This window comes from Diuraphis noxia, unplaced genomic scaffold (assembly GCF_037042655.1).
Source record: "Diuraphis noxia isolate RWA-SAM2 unplaced genomic scaffold, SU_Dnox_SAM2 contig0005, whole genome shotgun sequence".
Lineage (NCBI taxonomy): Eukaryota > Metazoa > Arthropoda > Insecta > Hemiptera > Aphididae > Diuraphis > Diuraphis noxia.
In genome coordinates this window covers 48019300-48037618 of record NW_028301715.1, presented here as the reverse complement: position 1 = coordinate 48037618, position 18319 = coordinate 48019300, and the positions used below count along the sequence as shown (strand labels likewise).

Genomic DNA, 18319 nt, shown 5'->3' with positions numbered 1-18319 from the left:
ATGTAGTTTTTTTAAGTTTTAGTGCAGATCACAGACAACAATGTGCGTGCTCAATTGGGCATTCTCATGGGATTAGACCCCCCTCCTAATATAATGATATATATGTTGTATAATAGTATAATTCTATAATCACTGGTCCGATAAATTCGTTATTTCACAAAAAGAGGAAGTCAATCCCCCCACCATAGAAAAATCATGAGTACGGCGTTTTTGCAGACAACACATAATCATGTAACTGAAAATGTATCAATATTAGCACGCAATGGCGGCTATATCTTCAGAAACTGTCTCACATATAATCCTTAAAATATTTCCACCCTGCCGGTCACAAACCGCAATGGTCAAGGGCCATCCCTTTTGAGCCCTATACTTATAATTACCTAGTCACACCGCTGTTTAAAACGTATCTACTACCGTACTGGTGTATGTACCGACAAGAGATGGTACTTTAAAGTGGTGCAAATTAAATGTTTTGTAGGGATAAGATGGCATAGATTTAGTTTGTTTTTGTTTTATTTAGTTTTTATGGGACACGAACTATCTATACAAACTTAAAAGTGGCGCAAATTACCAATATTAATTTTTAAATGTAGCACAAATTACATACAATATATATTCTTCTTTATTTTGAGAGGAGAGGGGTATAGGTTTTTGATGTAAATTACATACGCTCGTATCTTCATACTACGGATGGTACGAGTTTTAAATCGTTTTAGCATTTTATGCGATAGTTTGCTACCATGACAATTTCGGTGAAAAAAGTAAGGACGAACAATTAATTATGGTCGTCTATTACATTTACATGAGCTAACAAATATTTGATGTATGCAAAATTAATTTGGCGGCAATATTTCAATTAACATTTAACAGCACACCTAATGTCAGCTATTAATTTATAACTTCATTATTGTACTGCAACTTTAACTGCTGTTCAATTATTATAATGCGCATAATATATCGTGCCATCGTAGTCATAAATATTATACCAAAACCCAAAACTATTACATAAATCAGGCACGCAGATTTATTATTCAATAGGAGGACTATATTCTGAACTATAATATATTTTGGCCATAAACGAGGCTAAAAATGACAAAATGGTAACAAACCTACAACTAACCTACACTAACCTACAAATCTATATTATATTATTATGTAATATGTATATTATATATGTATTATGTATTTATGTATATAGTATAAGTGACTAAAATAAATTATAAAAAAGTGTAATACAGTATGAATAATACACAGACTTCTATATAAACTAGATAAGTAACTCCAGACATTAGTTGAAGCCGGGTTCCGCCATTTTCTTGGTTGGCAAATAGTATGAAATATTATATATGTATTTATGGTAAAAATTAATTAATGTTGTATTGTATTTTATTATTTCTAGACTTGTTGTTTGTAACAAAACAAAATTATTTTATATAGGTCATTTTGTCATTATTGTTATATTTCACCTATAAAAAAATTTATAATTTTATTTTATTTCTTATACATTTTGTGTATGCCAACCAATGTTTTGCCAACCAGCAAAATGGCGGTCGTCTCCGTGCGGGCTTCACTGACAACAATGTAAATATTATAAGAGTACCTTATCTAGATAGTATAGAAGTCTGTGGAATAATATGATATTTATGGGGATCAGTACTTTTTCCCGACATCTTAATTGCCCGACACCATTTTCTCGACAATACATTTGCCCGACATTACATTTGCCCGACATTATATTTGCCCGACAATATCAAATTATATTATAAATAAATAAATTTCAATAAAATATTATATTACACCATGTTATTTACAAATTAATCTTACATTTAAAATTATACAACTAATAATATAACATTATAGGTGTGGGCGCGGCAAGTGCCTAGATAAAAATAATAGGCTGGCTTGTTCGCCTTAAATGAAAATAAATAAATGAACCTTATAATAATAAAATGTAATAAAAACAATGATTTATAGAAAAATGATAATAAATATAATAATAATAATTTATGCAATAAGAAATATTTGTGCAATAACAATAATAATAAGTATAATAACAATAATTCGAGTAATAACAATAATAATACTGGCCTTATAGCTGCACAATGACTACAATAAAATAATGCAATAAAAATATTACAAGAAAAATAAGTGGCCCATACGGCACACAATAAATAATTAATAGGAACACTATTTTTATAAGTATAATAATAATAAATAGCCTTTGCGGCTAGGCCCGTCGGCCTTAAACAATGAAAAAACAAACAAATATGGTCGACCAATACTTACATGTGATTGTGATTGATGGCGGATTTAATCCCAACGCGACCGTACCAGAACTGTAATGACCTGCCTAAGACGGCACACAGCAGTATTATAAAGTAACGATCACAGTCCAGTACGTGCGACCACCAAGCCACAATCACCAACGAAGACAAAATACAAATTGCTGTGCTCTGCAGACCAAGAACGATCACACAATTGACAAAACAACGTTATTCACAGGCGACCGCTGGCAAGCTAAAAAACAAAGAAAGGTTTAGACGTTGGACAATATTAAATTGCCTCGAACGATACTTTACCAGACGGCCGATTCACAAAAACGAAGAGGTGACAAAAACGTGTTTTTCAAAAGAACAAATGGCTGCAGACACAGGAACATAAACGAATTGATGTGTACACTACGAGAAGTAAGCGCAAAAAAAAACAACGACGGTGCCGACGACATTCACCACGAAGGCTATGCCGCCGGACACACCAAGATGAAGATAAGTGTCTCAGTGCCACCACACAAAACTGGACAAACACGCGAAATTAAGAAAACTTGTGACACTGAGAACATGACTTTAACTTTTTACTAAAAACATAACCGAAAAATCAAAAATGTTAACACACAACGAACATTTCCGTGCCATGATAACAGCGCGATTACGTAACCGGTCTGTCGCACACGGAGGCTTTGTTGCCGCCGCCGACAATGACCGCGGCTACGTAACGCACCGATACGCAACGCAATGCATCGCGCGAAAATACTAAAACGAAAACAACAACGAATGCAACACCATGACATATAAACGCGAACATTCTCCCCGCCTTGAAAGGACGCAGGAGTTTCAATTCAACACAAATTAAATATGATATAGTATAACATAAACATTCGATTAGCTAACAATATAAATAGATTATAAACATTTAAAAAAGAAAACAAAAAAAAAATAAATAGATAATAGCAATCCAAAAAAAAAAAAAATATAATAACAAATAAATAATGGTAATCCAAAAAAGAATATGATAACAAATAAATGAATTCAATGAAATTAAGAAGGAATGGGGTCTTCGGAATCTGCAATGTCGACAGTACTGGGTAAGAGTGCAAGTTTGACGACAGGTCTCTTCATTTCAGCACCAGCACTCTGTTTGATGGTCACAACTCGAATGATTCCGTCTGCCCCGGGGTGCACGGCACTGATTCTGACTAACTTCCACTGTAGAATGGGGACATTGTCTTCCTTAAGTATTGCCAGATCACCGACTTGAATAGCTCTGCTTGGAGAAGTCCACCTACCGCGTTTTTGCATCTGTGGTAGATATTCCATGCTCCAACGGGTCCAGAATCTTTGTAGCTGTGCTTGCATTAATTGAAATCTACGCAATCTGTTCATAGGAACGGCCGATAAATCCGGCTCTTGTGGCAACATGAGATTCCCTCCAATAATGAAATGACTTGGAGTAAGGGCCTTATATTCACTGGGGTCATCAGACAACGATGTCATAGGACGTGAATTTAAAACAGCTTCGATCTTACACAACAAAGTATTCAGCTCTTCCGCAGTAAGTAGTGCACCCTTTGTGATCTTTAGCATAAGCCGTTTGGCGGACTTTACAGCTGCCTCCCAGAGGCCGCCAAAATGGGGTGCAGAAGGAGGAATAAAATGCCACTGTATTCCCTGGTTAGCCATCAGATCCGTGACTCGCTGGTTTTTGCTACTTTGTGAGAAGTACTGTTTCAACACCTTGTGAGCTCCTACAAAATTTGTAGCATTGTCACTATACAAATGCGAGCACATTCCCCTCCTGGACATGAACCTTGATAGAGCAGCAATAAATGCATCGGCTGTCAGGTCAGTAACTAGCTCCAGGTGCACCGCTCTGGTAACAAAGCATACAAAGACGGCGATGTAACATTTAATAGCAGTGACTCGTCTAATACCACTCCTAATTAAAACTGGTCCGCAGAAGTCTACTCCAGTGCGATTAAAAGCTCTGTCAATTGTCACACGCTCCTTTGGTAACGGAGCCATTGGTGGGGCTGAAAATCTAGGATTCGCTCGAAAACATTGTACACATTGCTGGACAACCTTTCTGGCTACAATTCTGCCTCGAATAGCCCAATATTTTATAGATATATGAGCCAGTAAAGCTTGAGGGCCTACATGCATGAGGCGACAATGTTCGTAACGAAATATTAATTTAGTTATTGTGGCTCGGGAAGGAAGAACGATTGGATGCTTGCTGCTGCAATGCATATGCGCATTTGTAAGTCGACCACCAACCCTGATTAAGCCTTCGTCGTCAATGAACGGACTTAGCGAAGTCAATGCACTTTTGCGATGCACATTCTTTTTAGCCTTCAAGCACACCAATTCATCATGAAATGCAGAACTTTGAGCCTTGATTAACCAAAAACGTTCAGCTAGCAGTAACTCATTTAGTGTGATAGAATCAAAAACACGTCTCTCAGGGTGTTTTGATAGGGAATCCTTGCAATTGGAGACAAATCGGCGTACCAAAGCAGTGATTCTTATGAGCATAATCCAACTTGAATATTTATTCAAAATCCAGAAATTTTCTTCTGCTATGGCCGACAATACCATATTGATAGGCCGAATTTCTGGTAATTCTGATGGTAAGGTAGGATTTTTGGGCCAACTTTGTTTATCTTTACTCAACCATTTTGGACCGTGCCACCAAATGTAACAAGTGCTTACTGAGTCTGCATCTACACCTCTGGAGATTAGGTCTGCAGGATTTTCAGAAGTCGGGGTATGATGCCATTGTGATGCATGCGTTAGATCATTTATTCGAGCAATGCGATTGGCAACGTAGACTTGAAAGAGAGATAAACTATTGATCCATGCAAGGACGATAGTTGAGTCCGTCCATAAATAAGTATTATTTGACGTCACGGTAATATTTGATTTTTTGAGTTCGTCCTTAACCTCAGTAATTAATTCAGCCAATAGTAAAGCACCACATAATTCAAGGCGTGGAATGGTAGTGGCCTTGATTGGTGCAACTCGAGATCTGGATGTATATAAATTTACAACAAAAACATTGTCGCTGGTCTCTGAACGGATATAGACACAAGCACCAAATGCATTCTGTGAGGCATCACAGAAGCCATGAAGTGTATATCTGGTAGAACAATGTGCTAGTGCTAATCTTGGTATGATCAATTTATCAAGGTTACCCAAACTCGAATAAAACTTGATCCACTTTGAATATAATTCTCCAGGCAATGGTTCATCCCAATCCATTTTAAAACTCCACACTTGTTGCATAAAAATTTTGCCTTTGATTAGCACACAAGAAATGAAGCCGATAGGATCATACACACTATTTATATTTGATAAAAGACTGCGCTTGGTAATGAACTGAGGTGGCGTCCATTTCTTCATTAAAAACCGAAAACTGTCAATAGATGGCTGCCACAACAGTCCCAAGGCACTCACTACATCGTCCTCACTTAATTTGACCATAAAGTTTGGATCATCCTGCGCATGAGGCAGGCGATTGAGGAGATCTTTAGAACTTGAGCACCATTTTCGTAGAGGAAAACCAGCAGAGCCCAAAATGGATTGAAGCTGTTCATATATTGAAAAACAATCCTGATCAGAGTCACCTCCACTAATGAGGTCATCTACATAAAAATCATTACAAATAGTTTGACCAATTGCAGTATCACGATGTTCATAACCAAGTTGGAATAGGCAACGTGTTGCCAAAAAGGAAGCAGACTTTGTACCGTAGGTCACAGTTTTTAAGTTGAAATGTTTCAAAGATTCATCAGGATGCGAGCGATAAACTATTCGTTGTAGATAACAGTCTCCTTCATCCACTAACACTTGGCGATACATCTTTGCCACATCAGCAGTTAGTGCAATACGGTTTAAGCGGAAACGCAATAAAATATTATAGATATCAGGTTGGATCTTTGGTCCTCTCAGCATAATATCATTTAATGAAAGTCCAGAAGTTGATTCCGCAGACCCATCAAAAACTACACGAAGTTTTGTTGTTGAACTGTCTGATTTGAAGACCGCGTGATGTGGTAAATAATACATAGGCTTGTCACTGGCGGATGTTGTTAATTCCATGTGACCTAACGCTATGTACTCTTGAATGAATTCATCATACTGCTTAGCTAATGAGTTGTCTCTGGCAAGTCTTCTTTCTAAATTGAAAAACCTTTTTTCGGCCATAGTGAGGGAATTGCCAAGTACATCAGGATTTTGAGATAGTGGTAACCGCACGATAAAGCGACCATTTGTACTGCGACAAAAATTCTCTTTGAAATGCTCCTCGGCCCTGAGTTCCTCCATAGTACGTTGATTACTTTTTGATATAAAAAAAGACAAAGCAGAATCGTGATTTACCATCAAGGCAGATGACTTGTTACAGTTTGATGTCTCCAGAACCTTGCCAGTAACTATCCAACCAAATTTCGTATGGTGGAGAGCAGCATGTTTATTCAGTGCGACCTTCGTTCCAGAAAAAATTTCAAAAAATAGGTCAGCACCTAGTAATAAGTCAATTGGTCCTGGTAGATGAAATTGTGGATCAGCTAAGAGATTTTGCAAGTTATTAGGAATTTTCAAATTTTCACGGATAACTAAATGGGATGGAAGTGAGTTGACAATGATTGGCAATGAATGCAACGTAATTTTTGTAGTATAATCACCGAAACGTGAACACACAGTAGTATCTTCAAGTTGTTTGGATGAAGATGACATAGACGAAACACCAATAATATTGAGAGACTTCATTATTTCAGATAGTTTCAATTTTTTAGCAAAGGAATCCGTTATAAAATTTAATTGAGAGCCCGAATCCATAACGGCTCGACATGAATGCATAGTTCCGAATTTGTCACAAATGTTCACAATAGCAGTGGCTAGAAGTACATTTAAATTTGAAGAGTGTGTGTTGGCTACCCCAGTGCACATGGCAGTGGCAATGGGATGTGATGTTAGTTCATCATTGGTTTGAGAGATGCTTGGTCTTTCACTAGAAGGTTCTTCATGCAATTTTGAATTATGCCTTTTGTTGCATTTAGGACAATGCGAAAATTTACAATCTGCACTTTGATGACCATAATTTAAACAATTGAAGCAGAGCTTGGCATTTCGGACCACAGTTCTCTTCTCAGATAATGGCAATTTATCAAACGTATCACAATGATATATTCTATGTGCAGATGAACACAATGGACATTTGATAGTCTTTTGATCTGATGAGCGAGTAAACAACGATTTGTTATTGCCATGGTTATGATACGGAGGTTTAGCTTTGGAAATTTTATCTGATATATTGACTGAATTAGAGCATACTTCATATGCTGATACACGCTTAGACAAGAATAGTTCGATCTGCTCATAAGTCGGAAGCTCTTTGTTGTCTTGACGTAACTGCCACTCGCCAGCGGTGATTGAATCAAGTTGGCTACAAATTAAAGTCACCAGCCAGGCGTCCCAGTACTGCACCGGCTGACCAAGAGCTTTAAGAGCACGAACATGTGAAGCAATGTGGTGGTGCAATTTTCGTAAATCAGCTGCAGAAGGTGAAGTTATTTTGGGTGATTGCAGTAAGGCACGTATGTGTGTCTGAATGGTTAGACTTCTATTTTCAAATTGACGTACCAACTCATTGTAAGCAACCTGATAATTTTCAGCAGTGATCGTGAATGTTTTTATAATATCAGCTGCAGGTCCACACACACTGGTTTTTAAGTAATGGAGTCTTTGCACATCATTTAAAGTTACATTATTGTGAAAGAGTGCATTAAACGTATCAAAGAATGAAGGCCAGTCTTCAAGATTTCCATTAAAGGTCGGAGGCTGGATTGTTGGAAGTCTTAAAGAATCTCCAGTGGATGAATGAGATGAGTGTGAAGTGTTAACGATTTCAGCAGGTGTATTTTTGGCAATAAGATCTTCCATGGTAGCCTTCAATGTTAAGCATTCATCTTCAAACTTCAATCGCTCCCTTTCTTCATCATGTCCTTGATCTAAATCAGCAATAGACTGTTGAGCTTCATTAAATAAATCAATACATTCATTTAATTTAGTTAATCTTATTTGCAATTGTCTACTGGAATGAATTGCTGGATTGAAGTTTTTGACATATTCATTTATAACTTGGATAGTGGATTTAGTCGAGACTCGATGCTTGATCAATTTGCGCATTTCCTTGGAAGGCCCAGCCTCAGGAGTCGACATGGTGCAGTTGAGTTTGTGATTGATCTGTTGAACTTGAATGTGATGTGTTCGACAATTAAGGAGAATACAAAATCAAAATAACAAAAAATATGAATATAAGTACAAATCACGTCGAGGTCACCAAATGTGGGCGCGGCAAGTGCCTAGATAAAAATAATAGGCTGGCTTGTTCGCCTTAAATGAAAATAAATAAATGAACCTTATAATAATAAAATGTAATAAAAACAATGATTTATAGAAAAATGATAATAAATATAATAATAATAATTTATGCAATAAGAAATATTTGTGCAATAACAATAATAATAAGTATAATAACAATAATTCGAGTAATAACAATAATAATACTGGCCTTATAGCTGCACAATGACTACAATAAAATAATGCAATAAAAATATTACAAGAAAAATAAGTGGCCCATACGGCACACAATAAATAATTAATAGGAACACTATTTTTATAAGTATAATAATAATAAATAGCCTTTGCGGCTAGGCCCGTCGGCCTTAAACAATGAAAAAACAAACAAATATGGTCGACCAATACTTACATGTGATTGTGATTGATGGCGGATTTAATCCCAACGCGACCGTACCAGAACTGTAATGACCTGCCTAAGACGGCACACAGCAGTATTATAAAGTAACGATCACAGTCCAGTACGTGCGACCACCAAGCCACAATCACCAACGAAGACAAAATACAAATTGCTGTGCTCTGCAGACCAAGAACGATCACACAATTGACAAAACAACGTTATTCACAGGCGACCGCTGGCAAGCTAAAAAACAAAGAAAGGTTTAGACGTTGGACAATATTAAATTGCCTCGAACGATACTTTACCAGACGGCCGATTCACAAAAACGAAGAGGTGACAAAAACGTGTTTTTCAAAAGAACAAATGGCTGCAGACACAGGAACATAAACGAATTGATGTGTACACTACGAGAAGTAAGCGCAAAAAAAAACAACGACGGTGCCGACGACATTCACCACGAAGGCTATGCCGCCGGACACACCAAGATGAAGATAAGTGTCTCAGTGCCACCACACAAAACTGGACAAACACGCGAAATTAAGAAAACTTGTGACACTGAGAACATGACTTTAACTTTTTACTAAAAACATAACCGAAAAATCAAAAATGTTAACACACAACGAACATTTCCGTGCCATGATAACAGCGCGATTACGTAACCGGTCTGTCGCACACGGAGGCTTTGTTGCCGCCGCCGACAATGACCGCGGCTACGTAACGCACCGATACGCAACGCAATGCATCGCGCGAAAATACTAAAACGAAAACAACAACGAATGCAACACCATGACATATAAACGCGAACAATAGGTACTTTTTACAATTTAATGTTATGAGCGATTCCCCTTAGAAATGATAAATTTGATCGATTTCCTCTGTCATTTATAATTATACTAATACGTTTTTCTCTTTCAGCGTATTCTCTTCGAGTTGGAGTATGTGCCCTTCCACGAATTATATCTTCGGTTCTCCGTTCAATTTGAATTTGCTCTTTTTTAATTTCATCAATAATTGTGTAAATACCAACATGACATTTTCCAACTATAGTTTCAAAACGTCTGTGCCAACCTTCTACTCGATTTTGAGTTCTAGGAATTCCTAATTCCATTCGCTCAAACACGGACCAAAATTTTGGTGGAAATAAAAGAGCTGTGCGACTTACATTACCTCCTCTCATTACCCTTCTAATTCTACCATGCACATAATTATTTTCAAACCACTGCACTATTTCAGAAGCTTCTTCGGGAATAGTAGATTTCAGTTCATCGAATGCACCTGGTATTTCGGTGGGTGGAAGAAAAGCAAGAGCAATAATTTGACGTAGTTTAAAACTAAATTCTTCATCTTCTCCATATTTTTTACTAAGAGAATTTGCTTGAATTTGACGCCATACACTTTGCCCTAAATGAAAAAGACAACCTATACAATTAGAGTCAGGATATTCACGTTTTGAAGCATTTATAGCCGCTTGCTCAAAATCAGTTAAAATAAATTGAGGGTTTAAATCTAATTCATTTTCGGCTGCAAAATCATTTAAATTTTCAAAAAGGCGAGTATAACATTCTTCTGTTTTACTAGTCATTAAAGCATACACGAGAGGCAATACTTTTGCATTTTCTCCTGTTCCTACTAAAGCATGGATTATATATAATTGTCGAAAAAGTGTCGGAACAGTTTTAAAAGTACCGTCCATAATCCAATATGAACTTTTTTTCAAATGTTCAACGTTAGATTTAGTTGTAAACAAAAGTATTCTCTCATTGTCAAAGGTTGCGTCTTTTGCTAGGAAAATTTGTCCATTAATAGTTCTAAGGGGTAATGCCGTAATGGCACATCTATATTGTCAATAGAAGTTGGTTGGATAGGTAAATCTTTTCTGCGTACTCTTTTTATAATTTGACGTAAAGCCTGATTATTCGGTAACGATGGTTGACTTAGACTAGAAACAGCATTGGTTTCAACTTGTATTATTTGTGCAGCCGTGTCATTAGTCTCACAAGCCTTTCGTTTCAAATTATGAACAGCCGTGATAATATCGTTTCTAGTTTCGGGGCTATGGTTGTGCTCTTTTTTATTTCTTAAGTTATGTTTTCCATTAATTAAAATGGTACAAGCATAACCACCACAATGGAGAGTTTTTCTCTTTTCGCAGCACCAATAATATAAATCATCTCTATTTTTGTCTTTTGTCATTATATAACCATCGACAACAAGTTTTATACCACCTCTATTTGATAAAACAGTTTCACAAATCTGTGCCATTTTCCGATTTATATTTAAAAAAATAATTGAAATAAAATCAAACTGGATAAAATCAAAATTATAATATTTTTACTAAATACTTATACTTTACGTACTAAATGTGTACCTATAACGGCTATAACTGTACTGTAGGAACTGAACTATCAAATGTCGCATTTAAAACCTACGGTAATTTTATTTGTCTATCGCAGTATCGCCTATCGGTTTATTTGGCAATTAAAATCTTATCGTGAATAGCATTATAGTTCGTGACCGAAAACGCAATATCATTTTACTTATCTTACTTTTTCACGCATAGAACGATATCATCCGCATGATAAAATATACGTCTGATTTTGGTTTTTTTTAATTATTGTATATTAATAAATAATAATAATAATATGGATTGTATATTAGTATTACGTACAGTAAAAATATGTAAAATATATTGTCGGGCAAATGTATTGTCGGGTAAATGTAGTTGTCCGGTAAAGGTAGTGTCGGGTAAAAGTATTGTCGGGCAGATGGTGTCGGGCAATTGAAGTGTCGGGCATTTGAGTGTCGGGCAAACATATCAGACCCATATTTATGAATACCTACTTTAAATTATTTCAACCCCCCCCCACCGAAATTTTTTCCTGCGTTCGACCCTGGGGTTTGGTGTCAAGATGACACCAGTAGTTTGTTAATTGTAATTCTCAAATTATCCCGCTATTTTGGTCCTCTTAACTACCAAATTATGTTAAAATAACAACATACTATTGGTTATATTAAATTGCATGTGTAGTTAGGTATACTACCATATTAGTTGAATTAAGTTAGTAGTAATTCTAACAAAAACATGGTATTTAAGAGAATGTTTTTATAATATAATTTTACATAATATTGCATTTCACGTTTATAATTATACCCATATATTGTATGCAAAATTATCATTATGCCTACTTGTTGCCAAGTTGCATTTCAGCTAAATAAGTTTAAATTTATTCATCTTATCATCTTGATACACAATGTAATTTCATATGTCCATACCATTATTTTTATCTAGGTAGGTATTTTAATAGGTAATGTTATATAAATACAATTATTTTTGATGCAATAATAATTATGGTTTTGCAGACTAGGTATATAGTTTGAATAAAATAAGGTAGGTAAAGTACAGCAGTACAAGTAAGTAAATAAAATAGGTATTAACACAATAATTCGTCAATCATTGATAACATCAGTTCCTAATTAAAACAACCCTATTAAAGTTGAAATAACAACAGCGCATTGCCAACTTAAAATCAAATCGCAGTTAATAAGAACGTTTTATTAGCTATTTAAAATAAACAAATTATAATTTTTAAGATAATTACATTTCGTATTTTTCCCATGTATAAAGGTTTTATTTTAACAAAATTATATTCAAATTAACTTTATTAATAAATTGAAATAATAATATGTAGCCATATGGTTTAAATATACTCCTGTTGGTGTTAATTCAAATACAAAATTTGTATAATTAACAACTATACCGTCAACAACATTGTAAAAAGCGAGTAAGTCGTGTATGTCGCTCTGCTGTACAGTAGGTTACAAGTGGGTTACTGTAATGGATGAAATTAAATTTGAATCCAATGATATTATATCATTGTATACGAAAAACGATTCTGAGCGAAGACGGTTTATCTGTCTAGGATATATTAGATATATTAAAAATTTTCAAATCTTAGTTTTAAAAAGAAAAATTTTTATGAATTTCTAGTTTGAAATAATTTGCGAATTTTCGTGATTTTTACATATGTTGTCAAAATTCAAACTTTGAATGCTTGTAAAAAAAAATTGTGACTACGCATTTCTTTTATTTTTCAATTTTTATTGTAAAAATATATTATGAGCCTTGTATTAAATTTTCAAAAATCTTAGATATAAAAAGAAAATTTTTTATGAATTTCTAGCTTAAAATAATTTCTGTATTTTCGTGATTTTTACATAATATGTTGTCAAAACTCAAACTTTGAATGCTTAAAAAAAAAATTGTGACTATGTATTCCTTTTATTTTGCAACTGCTACTGTAAAAATATGTTAGGAGCCTTGTATTAAATTTTCAAATCTTAGAATTAAAAAGGAAAACTTTTATGAATTTCTATCTAAGATAATTTGAATATTGCCGTAATTTTTACGTATTTAGTCAAAATTTTAACTTTAAATGCTTATAAAAAAAAATTGTGCCTACGAATTTTTAATATTTTTCAACTGCTATTGTAACAATATGTTAAGAGCCTTGTATTAAATTTTCAAGCTTTTCTGCCTAACAAATACATTTTTATCGATATTAATTTAAAAAAAACTAATAATGATCGAAAATTTGAAATGCCTATGAATAGTTCAACTTAAGTCGAAATTTTTTGAAAATTGCATGGTGGATAGAATATACTTATATACATATTAGGTGAAAATTTCATGTATCAGTATCTATGGTCATTTGTTTTAAAGTTACATCAAAAACCAAAATCGATTTTGTCGAAAAATGAGTGTGCGTAAAATTTCCCGTTTTTCCCTTAATTTTTAGTTTGTTTTTCTCAATTATTTAGAAAAGTATTAAGAATTTTTTACTTTTGACCCCCCAAAGTACCAACTAGATTCACTTTCTGATCGAACTAGGTACTGAAGTCAAAAATCGAAGCATTTTTACTGCCCCAAAACGTGATGACAGATACAAAAAAAACACTCATCATGGTAAAACCAATACATTCATCGCTCCTCTCAGAATCTAAAAGTTAAATCAACAATAGTATTTTTGTGTACAAACATTGAATCTTAACTATATAATAACAACAACTTAAAGAATTTTCGTATTTTTTTTTTTTTTTTTTAATTGGTGAAGGGGTTTTCTGAGAACAAAAATTATAGTTGAAAAAATATAATATAATGTTATTAATATTAATATTAAATAATATCATGATGATGGCGGCACGGTTTCATTATTCTTCCACATGGTAATTGATTAACTTACACTTATCGTCAAACATCTGGGTGGGCAGGTTGCACGAATTAGTCGAGGGTGGCATAGATACATTCACTTTAAAACACATGAAACAATGGCCGTTGCAATAGCAACCATTAACTTTATCGGGGCATACTTTTTCACAATAGTCTTTGTTGTAGTACATAAAGCGTCCCTTATCGTCCTTATCACACACGAAACACTGGGCAATCGATGAGTTCTGTGAGTTTGATGTGGTGTCGTTGATGGGGATGCACGCTCCACCCAAATCAATGTAGCACTTCGATTGCAAGCATTCGTTACATGACGTGAAATTAATGCTAGTAGGTGAAGTTGAATTCGTTGAAGACAAATTATCATCGTCGGAGAACACGTAGATGAAGTTAAAAAGTATGGCCAAAACAAACACGGGCACGACGGTGTACGACAGAAACATTTTGGATTTGCTGTTTTTGTTGTTTTTTCGGAGGAAATCGAGTATGGTACCTAATGTGCGGTACTGCGATATCTGTTATTTCGGAATCTGTTCCTCAACGACGACGAAGTTGATCCGGTCAATGTTTGAGCTTTAATAGTTGATGGACTGACTACAGTTCCGATCGGTTTAAGTATCGTTTTTATAGCCTAACGGCTGTCGGGTTCGCGATCGTTGCGTCGTTTAATTGGTCGGGTCTCGTCGTGGTAGGGTTTTGCGATGGGCGGTCGAATCAACACGACAAAATTATTTTGTTTGACTTCCGTCGTACAGTGTGTCTCAAAAGTCCCGTTACGCACTAATTATCTCCGTGTCAAATCCTCCGCGTGATAACTATACGTCCTGCGCAGTGGATGTGACATTGTTCAACAGCAATTCATTGTAGAAATGTGCGACATATAGTATACATTATTGTACTGATAATTAAACTGCTGTTCAATTATTATAATGCGCATATTGTGTACAATTGTATTTAAATGAGGTACATTTCGTGCCATCGTAGTCATAAATATTATACCAAAACCCGTAACTATTACATAAATCAGGCACGCAGATTTATTATTCAATTAAATATTTGATTGTACCCAGCTATTATTGGAGTTTTTTGAAATTTATTTTGTTTAAGTGTTGTCAAATTAGTTTACTCTTAGCATTATATGTTGTATAATTAGTACCATTGTACCTAAATTGTTTTGTTTACATTTTACATATTATTATATGGTAATTAATTATTAAATTAAATTTCTGTTTTGTATACATAACATTTTGGCTACCTACATGCAATAACCTAATTATACATCACAAAATGTTATCATACATTTTTTTGTGGGTTGGCTAAGAACAATAGTTAGATCATAGGTTATGTAAAATATGTACTTATATATTGGATAATTGAATAAAAACAAAAAATCAGACATAGTATGGAAATCATAATCTAAATAACATATACAGGAATATTATGTATATATGTGTAATTTGTAGTAGTAATATAATTAATATTATGTGTGATGCTCCACTTATCTTAGCTTTTGGGTAGTACTTGAGTAGGTACTCGAATAAATATTCGACTTGAATATAATCGGTACAACCGTACAACAAATATAATATTATATAATATAGGATCCAAGAAGACTTGGATTTAAAGAGAATATGTAATCAAGACCCTAACACTTACAGTGCGTACTGATGACTCCGAGTTAAGACCTAAAATTAATAATTGACTAACTAGTCGGGTCCCAGATTGTTTTAGTTACTTGTTACCACTTTCTACAGTATACCAAGTTGTGTACCGAATTTTTTTCGGTAGTGATAATTTAAACAATACGCTTACGGCTTACACATTCCTTCTCATTCTAACAGGCTTAGGACTATATTCTGAACTATAATATATTTTGGCCATAAACGAGGCTAAAAATGACAAAATGGTTTTTCGTCAAAAAAAATACGAATTATTATATTTTTATTTTTTATAAAATAAGATATAAGTAGTTAAAAATAATAATAGGAGGGCATAGGTACCTAAAAGTTAAAAATACATTTAAAATATTAAAAAAGATTTAAAAATCACTTATGTGTTGATAAAATAATACAAAAAATTTTACAAAATCAAATCGTAACACGAAGTGAAATATTCTGGTTGATAATTAATAATCATTAATTGTTGAGGAAACGATTAAATTCATTTTGAATTACAATTGAGTGATTTCAGATTCTGAGCGGGGCGATGAATGTATTGATTTTACAACGTTCTGTGTATGTTTCTTTTTTTTTTTTTGTATATCTGTGTACACGATAAGTTGTCGGAAATAATGCTTAGATTTTAACTTTAGTAGTTTTTACTGTTGGAAAATGAATCTAGTTGGGGAGGTCAAATTTTGAATTTCATATGGTTTTTCAAAAGCACCGGAAAAAACAGAAAAAAATTAAGGCAAAACAGACATTTTTACGCAAAATCAATTTTTGAGAAAATCAAATTTTTATATTGGTAACACTGGCATTTTCTATACAAGGGTAAAATTAAAAAAAAATCTTAATCTTTTGAAGTTGTTTATATTATAAACATTTGAAATTGGTTATTTCACAAAAATATGAAGTCAATCCCCCCCCCCCCACCATGAAATAATTCATAATTTAATAATAATTTTAGTGATAACAATGAAGGTACAATATTATAGTTTATTTGTATAATATCATATAGAATACTGCATAGGCATAACAACAACTTAAAGAATTTTTGTATTTTTTTTAATTGCTGAGGGGGTTAGAAGGAGTTTTCTGAGAACAAAAATTATAGTTGAAAAAATATAATGTAATTAATATTAATATTAAATAATATCATGAGGACGGCGGCACGGATTCATAAACCGTCCATATGGTAATTGATTTACGTACACTGGGTGGGCAGGTTGCACGAATCAGATGAAGTCAGGTTAGGTACACTCACTTGAAAGCACGTGAAACAATGGCCGTTGCAAGGGCAACCGTGAGCTTTATTAGGGCATACACTTTCACAAAATTCTTTGTTGTAGTACAAAGCGTTTCCCTCATCGTCCTCATCACACACGAGACACTGGACAATCGATGAGTTCTGTGAGTTCGGCGTGGTGTCGTTGATGGGGATGCACTGTCCACCCCATTCTTTGTGGCACTCCGATTCCATGCATTCGTTACACGACGTGAAATTAATGCTAGTAGGTGAAGTTGAATTCGTTGAAGACAAATTATTATCGTCGGAGAACACGTAGATGAAGTTCAAAAGTATGGCGAAAACGAACACGGGCACGACGGTGTACGGCAGAAACATTTTGGATTTGCTGTTTTTGTTGTTTTTTCGGAGGAAATCGAGTATGGTACCTAATGTGCGGTACTGCGATGTCTGTTATTTTGGAATCTGTTCCTCAACGTTGACGAAGTTGATCCGGTCAATGTCTGAGCGTTAATAGTTGATGGACTGACACTACAGTTACGATCGGTTTAAGTTTCGTTTTTATAGCCTAACCACTGTCGGGTTCGCAATCGTTGCGTCGTTTAATTGGTCGGGTCTCGTCGTGGTACTGTGGTAGGGTTGTGCGATCGGCCGTCGAATCAACACGGCAAAATTATTTTGTTTGACTTCCGTCGTACAGTGTGTCTCAAAAGTCCCGTTACGCTGTAATTATCTCCGTGTCAAATCCTCCGCGTGATAACTATACGTCCTGCGCAGTGGATGTGACATTGTTCAACAGCAATTCATTGTAGAAATGTGCGACATATAGTTTCGATTTCTTAATGGTTGAAGTGGTGCTAAAACCATCACTCTAAATAGAATGATGTGCCCATCTCACAGACTTGTACTTAAGGTGGTTCGAGACATTTAAGAAATAATATAGTATGCCACATACTGCTATTATCTATAATCGATAAACATAACTAAAAATAAATATTAAATTTGTGAGTAAATAGCATAAATTTCATGATAATTTATTAATAAATAATAATTATTTAACAGTGGTATTCAATCCATAAGTACCTAGGTATCTAAATATAGTTCTGGTAATTCTATTAATCGTTAATAGTCGTAATAAATTAAAATATCTAACAT

General features: G+C 34.5%; 4 protein-coding genes across 4 annotated transcripts; all 4 read right to left on the bottom strand.

Annotated features, from left to right (window-relative positions):
* Positions 1–1967: 1967 nt before the first annotated feature.
* Positions 1968–8650, bottom strand: LOC149055433 (uncharacterized). Its single transcript, XM_089228361.1, has 2 exons — positions 2580–8650; positions 1968–2517 (listed from the first exon to the last, which is right to left on the bottom strand). The coding sequence occupies exon 1, from the start codon at positions 8493–8495 to the stop codon at positions 3315–3317; it is 5181 nt and encodes a 1726-aa protein (XP_089084487.1). The 5' UTR covers positions 8496–8650; the 3' UTR covers positions 1968–2517; positions 2580–3314.
* A 1034-nt stretch (positions 8651–9684) lies between these two features.
* On the bottom strand, positions 9685–10726 carry LOC149055432 (uncharacterized). Its single transcript, XM_089229562.1, has 2 exons — positions 9934–10726; positions 9685–9788 (listed from the first exon to the last, which is right to left on the bottom strand). The coding sequence occupies exons 1-2, from the start codon at positions 10724–10726 to the stop codon at positions 9685–9687; spliced, it is 897 nt and encodes a 298-aa protein (XP_089085688.1).
* Positions 10727–13333: 2607 nt separating this feature from the next.
* Positions 13334–15342, bottom strand: LOC107166424 (uncharacterized). Its single transcript, XM_015515087.2, has one exon. The coding sequence runs from the start codon at positions 14698–14700 to the stop codon at positions 14242–14244; it is 459 nt and encodes a 152-aa protein (XP_015370573.1). The 5' UTR covers positions 14701–15342; the 3' UTR covers positions 13334–14241.
* Positions 15343–16254: 912 nt separating this feature from the next.
* On the bottom strand, positions 16255–17859 carry LOC149055431 (uncharacterized). Its single transcript, XM_089229110.1, has one exon. The coding sequence runs from the start codon at positions 17540–17542 to the stop codon at positions 17123–17125; it is 420 nt and encodes a 139-aa protein (XP_089085236.1). The 5' UTR covers positions 17543–17859; the 3' UTR covers positions 16255–17122.
* Between the last annotated feature and the right edge of the window lie 460 nt (positions 17860–18319).

Coding starts and splice junctions, on each gene's coding strand:
- LOC107166424 (XM_015515087.2), bottom strand. CDS start 14,700: ATGTTTCTGTCGTACACCGTCGTGCCCGTGTTTGTTTTGGCCATACTT.
- LOC149055431 (XM_089229110.1), bottom strand. CDS start 17,542: ATGTTTCTGCCGTACACCGTCGTGCCCGTGTTCGTTTTCGCCATACTT.
- LOC149055432 (XM_089229562.1), bottom strand. CDS start 10,726: ATGGACGGTACTTTTAAAACTGTTCCGACACTTTTTCGACAATTATAT. Junction 9,789..9,933: donor ATACGCTGAAAGAGAAAAAC/GTATTAGTATAA, acceptor TTTTCGTTTTAG/TATTTTCGCGCGATGCATTG.
- LOC149055433 (XM_089228361.1), bottom strand. CDS start 8,495: ATGTCGACTCCTGAGGCTGGGCCTTCCAAGGAAATGCGCAAATTGATC.